This window comes from Vombatus ursinus, unplaced genomic scaffold (assembly GCF_900497805.2).
Source record: "Vombatus ursinus unplaced genomic scaffold, bare-nosed wombat genome assembly UNPS02001287.1, whole genome shotgun sequence".
NCBI classification, from domain to species: Eukaryota; Metazoa; Chordata; class Mammalia; order Diprotodontia; family Vombatidae; genus Vombatus; species Vombatus ursinus.
The window spans coordinates 10,649,951-10,669,661 of NW_020941065.1; the positions used below are offsets into that span (position 1 = coordinate 10,649,951).

General features: G+C 43.8%; 1 protein-coding gene and 1 pseudogene across 1 annotated transcript in view; both read right to left on the minus strand.

The window, feature by feature from the left end:
- Nucleotides 1-19,711, minus strand: part of SART3 (spliceosome associated factor 3, U4/U6 recycling protein) — a 32,228-nt gene extending 12,517 nt beyond the window's left edge. Inside the window, exons 1-9 of the mRNA XM_027863017.1 lie at nt 19,409-19,711; nt 14,750-14,876; nt 11,504-11,608; nt 6,500-6,684; nt 5,407-5,512; nt 3,910-4,034; nt 2,372-2,527; nt 1,807-1,945; nt 819-926 (exon numbers count right to left, since the gene is read on the minus strand). Coding sequence (XP_027718818.1) covers nt 819-926; nt 1,807-1,945; nt 2,372-2,527; nt 3,910-4,034; nt 5,407-5,512; nt 6,500-6,684; nt 11,504-11,608; nt 14,750-14,876; nt 19,409-19,711 — 1,354 coding nt within the window. The remainder of the gene's footprint in view (nt 1-818; nt 927-1,806; nt 1,946-2,371; nt 2,528-3,909; nt 4,035-5,406; nt 5,513-6,499; nt 6,685-11,503; nt 11,609-14,749; nt 14,877-19,408) is intronic.
- Nucleotides 7,885-10,163, minus strand: LOC114043787 (annotated as a pseudogene).

Here is a 19,711-nt window from a genome sequence, read left to right on the forward strand (position 1 = left end):
GAAAGAAAGAAAGAAAGAAAGAAAGAAAGAAAGAAAGAAAGAAAGAAAGAAAGAAAGAAAGAAAGAAAGAAAAAAAGAAAGAAAGAAAGAAAACCCACTGAGAGCACAGAGCAGTCCACGAGTGTTTATCCAGTTTGCAGACAAACTAGACTAGGATTCTTGGTGAATCCTGCCTCTTTTCGGCCTCTCTTCTACCATCAGTCTGGGAGCACCAAACAGGGCCCCGCTGTTTAGAGGCCACGGGGGGGATACTGTGAGTATGGCTCTAGATTCACAGTAATGGAGACCTGAGGCCAACGCCAGCCTCGGACACTTCCTAGGTAGCAGTGTGACCCTGAAATCCCCTCACCTAGGACCAAAAAGAGCCCCTATTTCCCAGGGCTCCTGTGAGGATCCCCATGAGATGACAGATGTAAATCACTTGGCAGACTTTCATTAAAGGGCCCTTTAGAGAAGAGTTAGAGCTCTTCTCACTATGCTGATTTCATGGGTTATCACAGCCCCACAGCTCCTCACACCTGGCGGACAGCCCAGTAATGAGCCTTTCCGTAGCCTCAGGCCACAACCTCTGCCAGCGTGACAATACCCAAGAGAAGGGCCCTGGGTGACCCCCCACACACATAAAGATGCCCAAGGAGGACTTGATGTAACATAAAGATACCTGAGCTACCCCCTCATTCTACCCGAGGGTCACTTCCTTGTGGGAAGAGACCCATCTTATTATCTTAGCTCTTTCCCCGTGGCCTAACCAATGTTTTGTACATCACAAGCATTTGGCAAATGTCTGGCAAGTTGAATATACGTGAAGTATACAATACCTTGTTTGAAATCCACTCTTCTCCTCAGGTAATCAAGGTATGCCTGCCAAATCTCCACATAATCTGTGGCCTGAATAAAGCCAGCATTCAACGCTTTCTCAAAGTTGTCTGTGGTTAGAATAAAAAAAGCAAAGTAAGTTTTCGCTTTGAAAGAATTAAATAACTGGCTGCAATGTCTATAATCTCCACTAGATATAAAGTGCTTAAAAAACAAGAGTTAAGTTCTGTGCTACTTAAATAAACAGAAACAGTCCCTGGGAGTACAGCTGAGGAATCCGCAAACTGACCTCCCCTCTCTGCTGAACCTCAGCTAATCAGGGATGACAACGCCCATGCCCTCTGCCCCAGGGACCCCACGGCCTGGCCCATTCTCTGAGGAACCCAAAGGCAAGAGCAAAACGCTGCTGTACACACGTACACATCAAGACATCAACAGCAGCCCCTTCTGAGGTAGCAAAGACCTGGAAATGAGGCAGAGCCCCTTGACTGAGGACAGTTGAACAAATGGTAGGGCCCCTTACACACGGGAAGATGCGTGTAACTCACACAAAGGGAACCAGGAACAGGAAAACCCATGGGATGACAACAAGGTAGCTCCAAAGAACCATCCCCCCCACCAAAAAATCACAACTGAATGCTGTGAAATGAGAAATGACCAAGCTTGGACTGGAGAAGAAATAGAAGAACGCAGCTCCCGTCAGGGAATGTGGGTGTGAACATGCCATGTCCAGTTTTGCTAAATCATTTTCCCCTTCTTTTTATTCTTAGAAGGAACAGTGCTCCAAGAAAGGGAAGGATCTTTTGGGAAATGATGATGTAAAAAGCAAGCACTGCGATAAAAACAAGTTTTTCCATAAACTCACTGAAATGACCATCTTCAGCACTGCTCTAGGATGCACACCCTGAAAGCATGCAAAGGCTGGTTGGAGGTAAAAGTCATGGAAGTATCAATCATACAAGTATAGCATTCCCACAAAAACATCCTTACCAGAAACTATCTGATGATCAACTCCATGTCTTTCCATGGCTAAGAGATACCGGTTCCACAGTCCAACCGTCCAGGGACAGTTTCTAACAGCACGATCATGTGCAGATAGCACCAGATCCTTCATCTTCAGCTGCCGATCCTAAAACAAATAATCCCATGGTGGGATGGGATAGTGTCCAGTTGGGTATTCCATACAAAATGGGGCACAATGCTGCCAGTGCTTAATTAATATCAAACAATTTCTTGCAAGGATGGCCAATTACCTCACGAAGTTTCTTTATAAATGTCTAGACCTACTAAAGCATTTTGAAACCATCACTTATATTGATGCATTTCAAGCAGGTAAATAAAATGTTTTGCTTCCAAAGTCAGTCTAGGAAAAAGCTGACCAATTTAGTATTTTCAGAAACATTTTTAGAATTTAGGAACTGGACCAAAAAAAAGGAAAAGGAAAGGATGAGCAGAGGAAAAAAGAATGCAGCAATTTCTCAGTCTTCTCACAATTTTCTTTCAATAAACCTTTCATAATTAAAAAGTAAAAGTGATGCCATCTCGCTGCACTTACCAGATATTGATTATAACGGGCCCACAAGTCTGGAACGAGGCAGTTCTCAGCCAGCGCACGCTCAAAGATTAACTGAATGCGGGCAGGATCTCCAGCTTTCAACTCAAAATCAATATATGCTTGATACTCAGCTAGCTTCGGAGTCTCTGCTACCAACTAATTCAGAAACATTTAGGACAAAAATTAAAACAGGTTCCTCGATATGGTTAAGGAAAACAATCCATCTCAAAACCAAACCAGAACTTTAAACACTGATGGTGGCCTGACAATCAGCTACACAATGGCATGTCTAAAGCCACCTTGGCTGACACAGACCCACAAGGGACTGTCACAGCGAGGCTTGTGCCAAGTCTGCGGCAAAATGATTACAAAGTCTATCCATCTGGGAATACAAAGAGCACTCAGATGTGTGCTTGACAGACAGACCAAGAGAGAAGTATTAAGTCTGACACTTATCACGGGACTTACTGCCGAAAATGATCAAGAACAAGAGTCTGGATTCTTGAATCAAAACTAACAGCCCTCAGTAGTTTATCACCTTTACTGGGGAAAATGAAACTCAAGGACATTTAGCTAAAATCTTATCAAGAGGAAGAAGTGAACAAACCATCAAAAGAAATCTACTGAAATGAAATATAAAATAAAAAATTCAATGAAACATATGCTACTGTGATTTGTCAGCATATCCCTGCCCTCCCTGGGCCCTGCTTTCTCCTCTTCCAGGGCGTGGCGGGGGGGGGAGGGGGGAGAAGGTGAAGCTGGGCTCTCATCCTGGATCTCTTCTAGCTCCAAACTTCAACAACTTTACAATTTTTCCTAATCAGATTTTGCAAATTCAACTATATCTAAGTAAGAGAGACCAAAAGGGGACATGGTGCTCAATGACAAGCTTTTGTTTTATTTTATGAAAGCTAATATGCACATTTTTAAAACGCACACTATAAATAAGCTTCAAAAAAGTAGGATTTTTAGTTTTAAATAAGATCATTTTTGGCTGTGTTTATTAGATGTTTTTGTTAGTGGTTACTAAGTTTAGAATAATTTTTAATTTAAGTATGTTGTCCCAACATATATGCCTCATAGAAAACTGAGCAACTAGGATGTTGTGTTTGGTTTAATTTTCTGGTTAACTGGAAATTACACATAAAACCTTTCAAATTTTATCTTCATTGAAAATCTGAAGCATGTAAGCCCCTTGTTCTGTACTAGCAAGGTGGTGAAGCAGTGACAAAGGCAGCTTTTTTGATCATCCAGGATTTCAAAATGCTCCAAGGGTCCCCATTCTTCGTCTGCCTTTCCTTCCCATTTTCCAATACTCCTCATTCTCTGCCCAACCACACCACCACCTCAGTTTGCGTCACCAACACTATCCTACCCACAGAAGTGGGGACAAGCCACCTGACCTCTGACCCTCAATCTCCTCCTCTGTACCACAGGATAGTCCTTGCAGCACCAACTTCCTCGAGTGATTATGGGGAAAGGACAAAACTTCCAAGAGCATCCTTTACCTCTGGGGCAAAGAGGAAGTAAGCACTCACCAGGGCCTCCTCATAGGGTTTACATTTCTCCATTTGCTGTAATGCTTTCTTATAGCTCTGCGTGACAGCTTCCGGTATTGGGTCGTCTGACCACTCCTCATATTCAGCATAGGTGGCTTCCATATCTGGGAATGGATAAATTCAGTTCCATGATCTAGCTGCCAGTTTCCAAACTACTCCAAACTCCACATACACTCTCAACCTTCACTGAACTCCACATGCTTAACTGCATATCTCAAACTGAAAAGTGGGTCATGAGGATCAGAGTGTTGGAGCCAGAAGGGTCTGAGCACCCATCCAGACCAACCCTCTCATTTTACAGATGAGGAAACTGAGGCATCAGAGAGGTAAGGTGACTTATCTAAAGTTATACCTAGAAAAAGTCGTTAAGTTCCTCCTCTTGGTTCGAATTCTTACTTACAACATCACTAATGTGAAAATGTGTTTCACAGGAATGTACATGTATAGCCTATATCAGATTGCATGCTGTCTAGGGGAGGGAGGTGGGAAGGGACAGAAAAATTTTAAACTCAAATATATGGAAGTGACTGTTGACAATTCAAAATAAATTAATTAAAAAAAGGAAAGAAAAGAAAAAGCAGTTAAGCCAGGATTCACACCTGGATCCCTATATCCCAATTTCCAAGCTCCTTCCACTGAACCTCACTGCCTCTGTATGGCATTGAAATCAACTTGGGACTAGAAAACATTAACTTAGACAGAGGGCCACCAAGAAGGAAAGTAGAGGGAGACGGCGGGACAGCCCAGTCTGAAGCCGACGCCTCTCAGTCCCAGTACCAGTGTTCTGGCAGGGCCTCTCCCACATCTTGTTCTCAACATCCCTGGGCACTAACCACCTCAAACTGTGGGCATAGAAAGGCCCCTAGAAAATGCCTGCCAAAGGAATTCTGTAAAGGCCAGGCACAAGAACCAGAAGGAGAGAGGGACAACGTGAGCCCAGGTCCAAAGAACAAACCTCATTTTCCCCATTTATAAAACACGGAAGTTGACTAGATGATCTCCAGCTTCTTTCTAGCTCTAATCTCTAATTCTATGGGGAAAATAAAAAGCAAAAAGAATAGAGTCAAAATTCCCAGACTAAGTATTCTTTTAAGAATTCCGTTCACCACTATTGCTTCTTTCCTTCACTAAAAACACAATATAACTTGCCAAAACTTTGCAAATTGGGAAAAACAACCCAAAGTCTAGAGTAATAATACTCCCAAAAGGAAATACTTCCAATTAAAAATCTCTCAGTCTCATGCTCCTCCCTCCCAAGACACCCCCCCTCCCCCAGTGAAAGCACAATTTATGTATTTCTGCCTTCCACCTCATGCCCCACTCCAGGTGAGCTTGCCCCTTCTATGAATCAGGCATTCAGAAGCCCTGGGTAGAATTCTAGATTCAGCTTTAACACACACTGGCCATGTGACCTTGAGTGGGGTAAGCCCTCCATCTCTTAAGCCAGAGGGCACAATGGTATCCCAGACTCCTCACCTAGAAGTGGGACCCCCAGCTGGCGGCGGAAGAGCGCGTGGACCCTCTCAAGCTGCAGAGCCAGCGCCTGCTGCTGTTCGGGCGTCGGGACGCTGCCGGGAGCAGGCTGCAAGAGCAGAGCAGGACCAATACGTGAACTCCTCTCATTGTTTCCAACAGAGATTCCTGTTTTCACCCCCACACGCAGAGTCCATCTCAACCTAATTCCACATAAATTTTATCTCCTCCCCCCAAGAAAAGAAATGCTGAAAACCAAGCTCCCACCCGACCACCTCGTCCGAAGGGCGGAGAAGGCATTGTATCTGCAGTTAGAAACCCAAGGATGCCTCCAACTCTGCTCCCCACGAGCAGGGCAACCTCAAACACGTCAGCTCCCCACTCAAGGCTTCAATTTTCTCAGTTGCAAAATGGGGGGAAAGACTATTGTTAGGTTCAAATGAGACAGTGGACGAAAATGCTTTATAAACCTTAAACCACTATATAAGTATCAACCATGACTGCCAGCTGTAACCTCAATGCATCCCCTCTTGTCGTAAAAGCCACAAGTCATACACTCTTTAATAGTAAGGAATATATCGATTAGAATGTGATACAAGGTAACATAACAGAAGGAATATGTAAAAATACAAGGAAATGGCAACAAATTTACTTCCCTCTCAAAGGCTTACTATGATATATATAATTTGAAAAGAAAACCTTACCAAACAGCATTACTCTCAAGCTTCAGAAACTGCTAAAGGAACCTAGAGAAGATGGTGTCGAGGCCTTTCCTAGGCTGACAAAGATGCTGGAGGTCACCAAAGGGTTACACACTTGGAGCTGAAAGCAATCTTCAAGGTGACCTAGGTCAAACTATTCACCTACAGCGAGGAAACCAAGGCTCCAAACAGTTCAGTGATTGTGGGGCCCACGGCTGTCTGCCTAAACCGAGACCCCCTGACTCCGAGGCCTTCACCCTGACCCTGCTTCCCCTCAGGCTGCATGGTGGCAAATGTAACACTGTGACCTGTGTGGTCACCAAGACCACACTAACGTCCCATGTCCTCAAGAAAAACTGACAGACCGCGCATGCCTGCGGGGAGCCAGTGCTCACCTGGGCTGTTTTCAGAACCGCATTCTCAAATTCACGATACGCCTCCCACATGGCTGCGCCTTTGGTCACATGTAAGCCAACAGCGGTCAGGGCTCTTTCAAATATGGAACGGACCTTCTCGATCCCACCTTCCTGACCAATCCCACCAATTGAATACTGAGCATATTCCAGCCAAATTTCAGGACCTAAAATAAAGAAAATTCTACTTAGTTGTGGACAGAAAGTACTCAAAGTAAATAAGTTTAAAGATGGTGTTAATTCCTAGTCAAAAAAAAATTCACTTCTTCCTTCACCCTACACAACACCGAATTCACAAATTAGGTAACAACCTAAGCAGCATCAGCAAAACTGCTCTTGAGAAAAAGTTCAGAATATCAGAACCCACCCACCCACTCGTAACACTCTTCAAAGTCTATCGTTTAAAGGAATATGACAGAATTTCCATCAGTTAATATTCTCGGGGCAGAAGATACTGTATTAGGACTACAGAACACAAGAACACAGATTCGTACTGGTTTAAAGGACTCTAAAAGGTCCTTTAGTCCAGCAGCTGACAAGCACTCACAGACTTGTTCAAAGGATTGAGATGATGCATTTGAAAGTGTTCTTATACCCATAAATCACTACATAAATAAAACTATTATGACAACCACCCTGACAGGAAGATTTCTGACCAAAGTCACATAGATGATTGTAATGGCAGATACAGGACCAGAACCTGGGTCTTCTGACACCTCATCCAAGGGCTATTAACATCTAAGATTAACCTGATTATCATAAATGCAACATTCGTGGCTTTTGAAACACTTTCACACACATTATCTCATTTGAGACTAATGGTCACTGGGCCTGAAGAATTTCAAAGTCAACATATAAATTTCTCAAGTTCAACTTTTAAAAAAATGTACTGCTGAATGAGAGAAGCCTGGCAACTTTCATCCTTTCAAAGTGCTGACTCATTTCAAGATTTCTGCTGATCCTAGAGTTAATTTCAAGATATGCTAGAACAAGAGAATCCAGTGAGAAATACAGGGGTGAGAAAGAGCCCAACAATTCTTTGTTGGTCAAAAGGGGCTTTTAAAAGCAAGAGTTTCTGATTTAATGACTTACCAGAAAGAGAGATGCTTGCGTCTCTTTACTGTTATTCTATAATCACTTTAACCTTCAATGTACCCACCTTCCACTCACAGCTACAAAGTGAAATATGGAATAAGCTGGCTAATGAATGTTATAGGATATTTTAAGAAAGAACAGTTATTTTTAGGGATCTGATTCTCACAGTGAAAAGGTTTTGCTGGTTGAGGATGGGGATTGATAACAAATGTCATCCCACAGAAGTAGAAAAAAAATCTTTTTTTTTAAACTATTTATTTTAGAAAGCCACTTCTACACAAAATATTTACATGCATAAATTACATTACATGATATGTATAATCTATTACATAAAAAGCTCCCCCCAAAGACCAACGTGATGATGCCCTTCACCTGAAACACCAGGAAAAGTACTTCATTCTCACTCTCCATTATTATTTTCTTCCTCTGCTCTTAGTTTCCCATGTAAAGAAGCAATACCTTTGCTGGTGTTTTCCTTCAGTCCAGATTTAACTTTATTTGCGACTTCTGTATCAGGGCTTTGGAGAAGACTTCTTTTCCATTTTCTTTCATTTTTTTTTCATCTTGTTCTAATATCCATTTCAGAATTAGATGTCTGGCTGAATATTCTGCCACGTGGAGCTCTCCATCCTTGCCGCCAGAAATCACTTCAGGAGCAGCATCACCCACAAATATCCATGTCAACTTGTCTGTCACCAATTTCTAGATATGCTCCTGCGCATTACTTAACAAACAGCCTCCCAAGAGCTCCTTATGTGGATTATACTGTCTTTCTTACTATGCACATTTCCACCAGCCTTCCGTCGCACTTCAGTGTTTTCAGGTACAAGATGTGCAGGATTCCTAGGGTTTATACAAGAAGAACATTACTTCCGTATTTATCGTTCACCATATTCAGCAGGGAAATGGTGATCTCCAACATGAGTATTTGCTTCACAAGCTCAGTAGCATCAACACAGTGGACTCTGATGACTGGAACAGAGAGGGAGGCTGACGACTTGGAGCAACTCTGCCTCACTTAGATTCCACCCACCCACAAGTCAAGACCTCACCCCATGAAGTCGCTGGTCCTCTTTGAAACAATCAAATGCCGCCAACAAAACTAAATGAGAATACTTACCACTGGCTACTTTTTTAACATGAAGTCTTCATTGTTTTAATAGTAACATTTCTGTCCTTCGGTATGCTATCGGTCATGTGTATTGCAAGGTACGTTACAGCTTCTCTGATTGCTTCGATCATTTCTGATCTTAGTTTGGGGGGGACACAGGTGAAAAAGTCCAAGAATGTTTCATATGCCAGTGAATGCTTAACCACAGTTTCTTTCTGAGCCAATGGTGTGAGAATCTGTTTCATTTCATCCCCAATTGCCTCCTGCTTATCAGGCTCTGCTTCTAACGCTTTTTCCAGAGCTGGGTGAACTGCAGGCTCGTAAAGCTGGACTGGACCCCACAGAGCTGTTCTACCAGCGTGTACTGCTGTTCCAAAATCGCTCTGTCATCTATAAGCACATCCCACTGCTTCACATCTGGCTTTTAAAACTTTGCGTTATTTCTGTAATTTGTGATTTGTTGCTGCCCATGAGAAATTTCTTAACAACATTTCTGGAATATCTGGCCTTACTCAATTCATCAGCCCATTTCTCTTTCAATTCTTCAAATGCCTCTTTCCTTTGTCCCTCATTACCATACGGAATGGAACAATGGGTAACATGGTTGATAATCACGTGCAAATGAAATACTTTTAATCTTATCCTGAATCAACTTCTGTACTTCACTCATCAACTCTGTTCTTTTTTCTGGTTGCAATTTTTTCTTCTTAAGTATTCCCAAATTTGCTTTATCACAGAGCTGTCTGCTCTGCCTTGGCTCTTTCTTTTTCAGGTCATCCCTCCCGGGTTTCTCGGGCACTGTCTCCTCACTTCTGCCGTCAGGTTGGAACTGCCTTTTCATCTCCAACATGTTTCCTTCTTCTTTATTCTTGAGCTGTTTCAGGCCAGTTTTCCCAGGCTTTGTGATACTTTCCTCAAACTTCTCAGAGCTGAATTTAGGGCCACTTCCTTCGTCACCCTTGTTCGGCACCTTCTTTGAAAAGTCAGAATCACTGCCCTTTTTAAATCTGTTTTCTCCTTATGGTGTCTTTCGATCCTTTCCTGTGAAATGTGTCTTACCTCTGCTTCCACAGTAGCAATTTTTAAGAGACGCAAGTTTTGACAAAGCATTGCTCCTTTCCTGCCCTGCCCAAGCACGTGCCACTGCCTCAGAATGGTAGACGAGGCCATTTCTGCTTCTGCTCTTTTGGGCCTGCTCTCTCCCTTTTCTCTGCCTCCAGCCACAGAAAATAATTTCTAAAACTTAGAAACTACACCTTGAAAAAGAAAAGACAAAAGACATTTTAAGAAACAAAGTTCTGATTGGGAAATATATTTCAGGGCACCTAGCCCAAATCATTCAATGGCTACTATTCCATCCACAATCTACATCTGCTGCCTGGTCTACTTTGGCAAAGGCTGGCATGGAGGCTGGCTCTCCCCAAGTGAGAAGTCCTTGAATGAGAGGCACACAGGTCCATCCTTAGAACTCTTCCAGCTTAATGGGCCTGCTAAAGCTTAGATTCCCCTGGAGTCCATGAACTTGGCTTTTTAAAGTATTTTAAATAACTATTTTAATAAAGTAAGTTCCCTTGTAATCCTATGTATATTTTCTTTTAGGTATTTAAAAGCATTATTCTAAGTGGAGGTCCATAGGTTTCACTAGACTGACAAAGAGTTGGTGACACTACAAAGGTAAAGAAGCTCTATCCTAGAATAGCCTTCAAGGCCCCAGGATTGCTTCTATTCCACAATGAGACACTGGAAAAGGATTTAAGAGAGGGGTAGTCAGAAGGGACGTCACAAAGCCCGTGCTCTTTATCTCACGAGACTGGCCCTCATCTAAACAGGCTTACTTACCAGCTTAGCTCCCTACTCTTCCAGCAAACAGCAGAGCAGACACAACAAATTAAAAAAAAAAAAGAACATGCACAATGATACAACGACAGTCGTGAAGAAGTGACAATGACAATCTGAGTGGAGATGCGCGTCAGTCTGGGGCACTGAACACAGGGGGCAAAGAACGTCCCTCTACAACACCTCACGGTCTCGACAGCCCCAGAGAGGGTGAGCGTATTGATTAAAGAATTCCAGAGTGCTAAGAGTTCTCCATCAGCGTCAATTCTTTTTTCCTTAACTGGTACAGATCACTGCTGCTCTCTGCCTCGGCTCTTCCTGAGTTGAAGTAACAAAAAAAACAAACAAAAAGTCTCACCAACCAGACCGCTCTGAAGTGAGCTCAGCTGGTCCTCAGAAGGGAGACAATCTGTTGCTTGGCCCATCCTAGAAGACTACCCAGCTGAGCAAGCACAGGCCATTGCCAGGCCACCACAGGGCACGGCAACGAACATGAGGGGAAGCCTTGTAAGTCAAAAGGTTAATTTTGAATCATAAAAAAAAAAAGTTACTGATCAATTCGGTATACTCTAAGAAAACAGAAAAGCACGTTTTAGAAAGTTCTTCATCTAAAGCAACTTTTTAAAAATGCTGGCACTTAAATGTGCCTGAATTACCCGGAAAATTCACTCCTCGAAAAATGACATGGAGATCAATACACAAAATTTTAAGTCACACTGAATTAATTTCTTCTCTACAAAAAACTGCTTCTGTTCTGATTTTGAAATTCCTTCTCTAATCAAGGTCACCAAATCAATCGTATAAACTGAGACACTGAATTCAAGTCTAACATTGTTAATCTGGTATCTCAACTGCAGTAGCTGTTTCACAGGAGAGAGAGTGTTTTACTATACTGTCTTACAAGGATTTTTAAACGTATACAGAAATAAGGTTTAGACACTTACAAATATAGTCCTTTACAGCTCGCTCAAAGAGTTCATATACTTTCTCCCGATCTGAGCCATCTGATGCAATCTTGATCTCATCCTTCAACCAATCCAGCCAGATTTCTGAAAGAAAAGTCCCTCTTTGGATTATCTTCAATCAACAAACATTTATTAAGCACCTACTATATGTTAGGCACTGTGCTAAGGCCTGGGGACAAAAGACAATGCCTGCCTTCAAGGAGTTCATAACCTAATGTGAGAAACAAGTAAATAAACAGATACAAACAAGCTATATTCAGGAAGAATAGGAAATAATTAAAAGAGGGAATCACTAGATACTAGAATGAAAAGAGGCCACAGAAGGCTTCATGTAGAAGACAGGATTTTAGTTGGGACTTAAAGAAAGCCAGGAAAGCCAGAAGGGAGACATAAGGAAGATCACTGCAGGTGTGAGGGACGGTCAGAGAGAATGTCAGTGTAAGGAGATGGCTGTTTGTGGAACAGCCAGGAGGCCAGTGTCACTATATAGAAGAGTATGTTGTAGGAGGTGCGGTATAAAAAGACTGGAAAGGTAGAAGAGGGCTAGGTTATGAATGGCTTTGAATACCAAGCAGATAAGTGTGCATTTGACCCTGGGAGGCAATTGGGGGGGGGGGGGGGATAAGTGTGACATGATCAGACCTATGCTTTAAGAAATTCACTTTAGTGGCTGAATACAGGATGGACTGGATGGGGAGAGACCTGAAGCAGGCAGCCATCAGTAGCTATTGCAATAGTCCAGGTGTGAGGTGGTTAGGGCTGCACCAGGGTGGGTGCAGTGTCCAAGGAGAAAAGGGGGCATATTCAAAAGAGGTGAGGAGTTGGGAGAAAAGAATGAGTTCCTTTTTTTGGACATGTTCAGTTTAATATGTCTAGTAGACAGCAAATTCAAGACGTGTAAAAGGCAGTTAAGATGGGGGGGAGAGAGGGACAGAGGGAGGGAGGGATAGAGGGAGGGAGGGAGGGGGAGAGAAGGGGGGAGAGAGAGAGAGAAAGAGCAAGCACTGTCATGAAAATCTAGCAAAGAGACTATCAAGAAGAAGGGAGTGATCAACAGCGTCAAACGATGCAGAGAGGTCAAGGAGAATAAGGATTAAGAAAAGGCCCCCGGATTTGACAACTACAAGATAACTAGTAGCTCTGAAGAGAGCAGTTCCAATGAAATAAGGTGAGAAGTCAGATTGTAAGGGACTAAGAAGAAAGTGAGAGAAAATGGAGGCAGCTACTGTAGACGGCCTTTTCAAAGAAATTAGACATCAAGGCCAGAAGAGATATTTTGTTGTGGTTGAGTTGTTTCAGTCATGTTCAACTCTCTGTGAGCCCATTTCTTGGCAGAGATACTGCCTTCTCCAGCTCATTTTATAGATGAGGAAACTGAGGCAAACAGGGTGAAGTGACCTGCCCAGGGTCACACAGTTAGGAAGTGTCTGAGGCAGGATTTGAACTCATGAAGCCCAGTGCTCTATCCACCGTGGAGCCGCCCCAATAGATACAGGATGATATTAGCTGAGATGGAAAGATCAAATGAGGGTTTTTTTCAGGATGGGGGAATCATTACCAAGGACAAAATGTAAAGGTGCTGAACAAACACTCTTAAGACTAAAATTTTGCTATGGGATGTATGTAAACGATCTCCGATCTCTAACAATCTGATAGGATTTAAAACAGTAAATTTTTTAAATTACTAAGCTAAATCCATTTATAGCCTTATACATCTGAAAAACAAATAATTTAAAAATACTAACACCTCATACATGTAAAGCATTTTTATATTTTGCAAGATGCTTCAGCATCCATTTCTCTTAATCCTAACATGGTAGGCTAACCATCAGAAGTCTCCAGTTAATGATGAAGAATAAAGGCTTAGCTCCAATCAATGCAATGACCAACCCCATCTCCAGGGAACCTGTGATGAAGCACATTTACCCACCTTCTCAGAGAGGTGATGGGTAGAAGGTGCTGAAAGATACATACATTTTTTAACAGTCAGTGTGTAGACATCTTAGCCTATGCTTATTTGATGTAAAGGGGGGAAGGGGGTGTTCTTTCTCTCAATTTTTTAATTGGAATTGGGGCTGTCAACAAACAGTGATGCCCAAAAAGAGATAACCGTTGTAATATTTTTTTAAAATGCACAGAAAAATATATAAGGAAATTCAGAAGGAAGCAAAAACAAGTCAAACAGTTCTGAAACAACACAATGCAGCTGAACAAGCAACAAACAGAAAAGGAGGCAGGGAATGGAAAGGCTGAGGGGGGGGGATTAGTGAGGAAAACCCAGGATGCTTAAAATAGTATAAAACGGAAAATTTAAGAGAACAACGATCCATTATTTATACAGATTTATGTAAAACTCAAAGAAAGAGAAAAGAGAAAAAGAAAAGAGGATGACCCGAGAACATCCCCAAACTGGGCCTGCGGCCTCCTAGGGATCACTGAAATCCATAGGATAATCCCTAGAACAGATGGGAAATTTAATTAAAACTAGTCCAGGGAATTATTTTCATTTTTACTGAATTCCACATTAGAGTACTGCCAGACACTTCAGAAGCTCACGGACCAGCAGCTGGACCACTACACAACTTCGTGATGCTGGCCAAAGCTTCAATCTCCAATAAGAAGGTTCGCTAACATGAATGTCTTTTGTATAGAATAATGATGCTGGTAGTGATCATTGTTTGGAGTGTACAAAGACATACACAGACATTAAGAGGTTCTTGGGTTTTTCCAATGGAATTAGTGTTTTAAATGTGTGTCTTATTAGTGAGGCATTATCATTAATACTATGACTACTACCATCAGTCAACTAGCACTAATTAAGCACCTACTAAGTGCCAAGCACTAGGGGGATACAAAAAAAGGCAAAACAGTCCCTGCTCTCAAGAAGCTCCCAGTCTAACGAGGGAGATACGGCAACAACTTGAGACTCACAAAATACAGACTGCAGACAATGAGCAGAGAGAAGGTCCCTCCATTAAGAGGACATCTGTTTTCACAAGACACTCGGCCCAAAAGCTGAAAAACCTGACCATTCAACTTTCATACCAGACAAATTCTTGCTAGAATGAAGCACTTAACTGATTACTCACAGCACATGTTTCCTCTGAGGGAGAGCTGAGAGCTTCCTACACTTGCTGTCTGATCCGCCCTGCACATTAAAAAGGACTCTGGAGGCCTAAAACACATTTCCAGTTTAAATTCTGAGAACAGGAGTCCCAGGTTTACCTTCAGTGAGAGGAAAAAGTTCACTCATTTTCTGGCGAGCCCGTCTCAGCTTGATTAGTTCCCCTTCTTGCCGAAGCAGCTTTATCAGGTCCACGTGGCAATTGTAGTCAAAGGCATTGATGGAAAGCTTTAACAGGAAAATATTTTAAAAGTTAATTTAAACGTAATCTGAAAAAAAAGGCAGAAAACCAATTGGTGGCTTTCATCACTGTATTTTAAAAAGTTCATCTTTTGGGGTAGCTAGGTGGTGAAGTGGATAGAGCTCCGGCCTTGGAGTCAGGAGGACCCGAGTTCAAATTCGACCTCAGACACTTGATACTTACTAGCTGTGTAAGCCTGAGCAAGTCACTTAACCCCAACTGCCTCACCAAAAAAAAAAAAAGAGTTCATCTTTACGTACAAGCAAAATAAATCACATTTGCATAAACTAATGCAGAACCAGGAGAGCAGTGTCTACAAGCACAATAATGCAAAGGAAAGCAACCCTAAGAAGCATTTGTCCTCTGACCATTATGGTAATCTCTCCTGACTTCTGAGGACTCACGCTACCCACATGGCCAAGACACTGAGGCTTTACTGAACTGTACTTATTTGTTACAAGGGACAGTTCTACTGGATAACAGGTGCATTGGAAAATAACAGTGATGGAAAAAAATAAAAGGCATCGATAGACTATTTTCAAAGGGGGGGGGAAAACTCATTGAATAATAATGCAACATTTTTCAATGCTGTCCCTCAGCAACAGGGAAGGAGCATGATAAAAAGGAACCCGGGGAAATATCTTGTATAAACATAAAATGTCAATATCTATTCAAACCAACTTCTGTTCCCCTTTCCTAAAACAAGCAAATTACCCAGGCCTGTCAAGGGAAAGAGTTATCAACAAACCAAGAAGGCTAGCCATGCCTGTCTCACAAGGTTCACTGACCTACATCCAGGTTATCGAGACCTGATTCATTTCAACAACCCACTTCCATACACAAGTGACAGTACAAGTTCTATTAGCCAAACTTAAAAACAAAAAACCCTGGAGTAAAAAACAATTGGCCTGGAACTAACCAGAGTTCCCTTACAAAGGACAAAAGCACAGGTTTTCAGAATAACAAGCATCAGGGAAAACAGTTGGGGGGGGGGTAGTTTTTAACTTCAGATGAAGAATCATACTATCCCTATTATAATAAAAAAGCACTTTGCAGCCAGGGGGAAAATCAACATACCAAGGAATTCATTATAATGACCATATGATAACATTAGCGAAAAATGAGCCCTACCCAGCCTGAGCTTGTTGAACCTAAAAAAGCAGCCTAGTTGTCAGAGAGGCTACAGCAGGAGGATGAGGAAAGACCAGCTTGGCCTGACCTCGTGCCACCGGTCAGATTACGGAACCTCTCAAGTGTTTAAAGCTCCACAATTTAGAGGGATAAAAATACAACAGGGTTTTTTAAAGTACCATACAAACATAAAGTGATGATCCTCACTCTGAAAAACACAGCAACAAAGCCATGACTCATAAGAAAAAAATTCTAAGTGTTTTTATAAAGTAATAATTTTTTTTTATCACATCTCTACTTTATTTTCTCCTGATGTGATACATAAAAACTTCGAAATAAAACTAAAATAAGACTTCAGAGCTAGTTACAATCAGAGCCCTCTGGAGGTCATTCAGTCAGTGCAATCTTCTCATTCTGCAGAGAAAGCTGCGGCCCAGAGCAGTTACATGCTTTAGACATGGCTGCACGGATACTAAGAGCAGAGCTGAGATCTGAACCCAGATGCTCAGGCTCAAAAATCCTGAGCTTCTGCAGGCTCCACTATGCATCAAAGCAAGCTCCAGCAGTTTCAGATCCGATAGGGGTAAGGAGACTCACCAGCTCAGTGTCTGGTCCACACTCATTTTCATCTCACTATAAACAGGGGTAGGGATGGGATGGGGAGGTAGTGTATAAGGCACACAACTGTATGACGGGCGAGGTCCCTGGATCTATCACCACCTTGCTATGTATGTATGTACATATGTATAGCCTTAGGAAAATTACCAATCTGGACTCAATTTTTCTCATCCCTAAAATTGCAGGTTTCTTTAAATTACAAGATCTGTGGCTATTTCGGAGTAAGAAAGTTATCCATGTATAGATGTACGTAACAAGGAGCGATACGGTGCAGTGGCATTAGCCATTAGTTCACCCCACAGCTCCACTATTTCCTCCTTGTGTGACCTTGGGCCAAGCAATGACCTTCCTCCCCTGGGCCTGTTCCTTCATCTGTAAAATAAGAAGGTTGGCCGGACTGCAGTCCCTTGGAGATCTCTCTGGTTCTACATCCGGGATGCTGTGTGATGTGTGTGGATGAGAGATTCCCACCTTGAGATTCATTTAAAATGAGGTACTGTTACCATCATACACACATCAATATCTAACTAGTAGCACACGTACACTCTCCTTGGACTTCATGCCATGTCAACAGCCAAAGTGATGCACCACAGGAAGGTAAGAATTAGCCAAATGGGTTAAATTCATGCACTGAGGGAATTCTGCCCAAGTTAGTTCCTGTTTAACCCCAAAACTGTGGCACAATTATCTGGAGGAGACCATCATGTCATGCCTGAGAGGAGAGGGACAGTATCCTGGAACTCTAGGAACTAAACATTTCACTGGCCCAACCATCTCATCAAAAGGAGGGGGTGGCCCGACAGCCAAAGGAAATAAGGATGCTAACTGATCTTGGCTGGGAACCTCAGGTCTCTGGAATACTGCAAGGTTCTCTGGGATGCTACTTTAATTAATACCCACAAATACAAATGTGTTCAAGTATAACATTTTTTCTTCTGTAACATGTGACAAATGGATGAGAACAGAGATGAATTATGAGATCTCATCAAGTACACTCTGCAATGAGAACTGGAACTTGAAAACCCAGCTCCATGAGTCTATCAGAAAGCCTGCCTGAAAGCTCCTGATCACTATCTCCTGTCTATGGGAAAGAGCACTGCATATCCCCTTCAGCATCTTTAGGAGACTGGAAGAACCACAAAAGGAAGGAACTATAAAGGAATGCCTTCCCTTGAGGCAAAGCCCCATTCACATAGGCAGAAACTAGAGGCCCAAGGCTACTTAGATTAAATAAAAAGTGGGTAACATCAGGCCTAGGACATCGGGAGAACCCTCTATGGGCCAATGGCTTTGGATCTGAAGTAGTTCCCATTCAGAGCCAGGTACTGATCGACTTAACTCACTTCAATTCAAACCAATAAATTGTATTGTAAATCTACTGGTCCAAGACCAGTAATCCAATAGTTATAAGTAATTATAACGACCAAGTTTGACCCTGGAAAAGAGCTGAGAAAACGCACCTCACCTCCCTTACCGAGGTGCAATCCCACACTGCTGTCAGATACTGTCGTTCTGTGAGGCTAGTTCCACTGAACTGCTTTCTTCCCTTATTACTTTTTAGTCTGCATTATGAGGGACGGCTCACAGAGGAGAGGAGAGGAATATGTTCAGAAACAAATGGGATATAAAAGCCAAAGAGCAAGCAAAAATTTTTTTTTTAAAACCCAATGACAGATGCTGAAGGGGATATGCAGTACAAGCCTTCCAGTGGCTTGTGGCTTCATGGGGTTGGGTAAGCTACAAGCACCCTAAATTCACAATATACAGCTCCGACCTCATCACTCCCTCAAAAACGAGACCAAGGATGAACTCCCTGTCCATAAAGCTTCCCATAATCTGACTCCAACTCCAAATTAGCCCCCTTCCAGCTTTCTCTCCTGTTCTTCACCCTTCATCCCCACCCCACCCCCTACATCTGCAGATAGCAGATGTGAATAGGGGATACCTAGGTGACTTAACTACAAGGCATTCAGTGTGGCCTCCTCAGGACAGTGACTCAGTCGTGGAGAACGGGACTCAGAAGAGTCAACCCTGGAGGCAGGATCTGAACCCAGGTATCCCCTAACTAGCACTGGCTAAAAGGAGACAAAGTTGGAACCCAGGTCTTTCCTGACCCCAAATTCTGCACTCTTCCCACCACACACCACCTGCCTTCCCGGTGGCAGGGATTTTAAAAGAGATGAGTGGCTCACACAGCCACGGTCCAGTCTGCGCAACTGCACAGTTTTAAATCCAATATGAGCCAACGTGGGTGGGAGGCTGGTAGAATTTGAACCTCGGACTCTACCGACCCCCCAAGGCTGGTAAACCTGGCCCCTCCGTATCTTTGCATTCTTCTTATACCCCAACTGAGTATTCCCACAACACCCCCCTCCCGACTCCGGATGTTTTCTCTGGCCGTGCCCCCGCCACGCCTGCCCTCCCACCTCCTCCTCGAGGGTTCCCTGCCTTCTTCCATCCCGCCTCTGATAAAATCCCCCTCCCCGGGCCCCTTTATGCTAGTGCCTTCCCCGCGGCGCTCTAGGCATATCCGGTTTGTACCCCTCCCACTGGAGGGGGGGGTCCCCGAGGGCAGGGACCCCCGCGTCTGCCGGTCCCTCCGGCGGCCCCACGTCCTTCGCGTCGCGGGCCGGGCCCGGCCCAGCCCCACGTGGGTCTGGAGCGCGCGGGGCTCACTGCGCGTGCGCGAGGCTCCGGGGCAACAGTCCCAGCAACGGCCGCCGCGCCGCACCGCCCCCTCCCCGGCCCCCGCCCCTCCCCCGCGGCGCACCTGCTCCTCCAGGCGCTGGATCTCCGCCTCGTTCTCCTTCTCCTCGTCGTCGTCGTCGTCTTCCTCCGCCGAAGAACAGCCGAGGTCCTCGTCCTCATCCTCGTCCTCGTCGCCGCCGTCGCCGCCCCCGCCCGAGTCCTCCGACTGCACCTCGTGCTCGGGGCGCCCGCGCGCCGCCGTCACAGCCAAGGCCGCCGCCGTCTCCTCGTCCTCCGCTTCCTCCGCCGCCACGGCCCCCGCCCCCGCCGCCGGCGCCTTCGCGCGGGGCCCAGAAGCGGCCGCCGCTGCTGCTGCCGCCGCCAT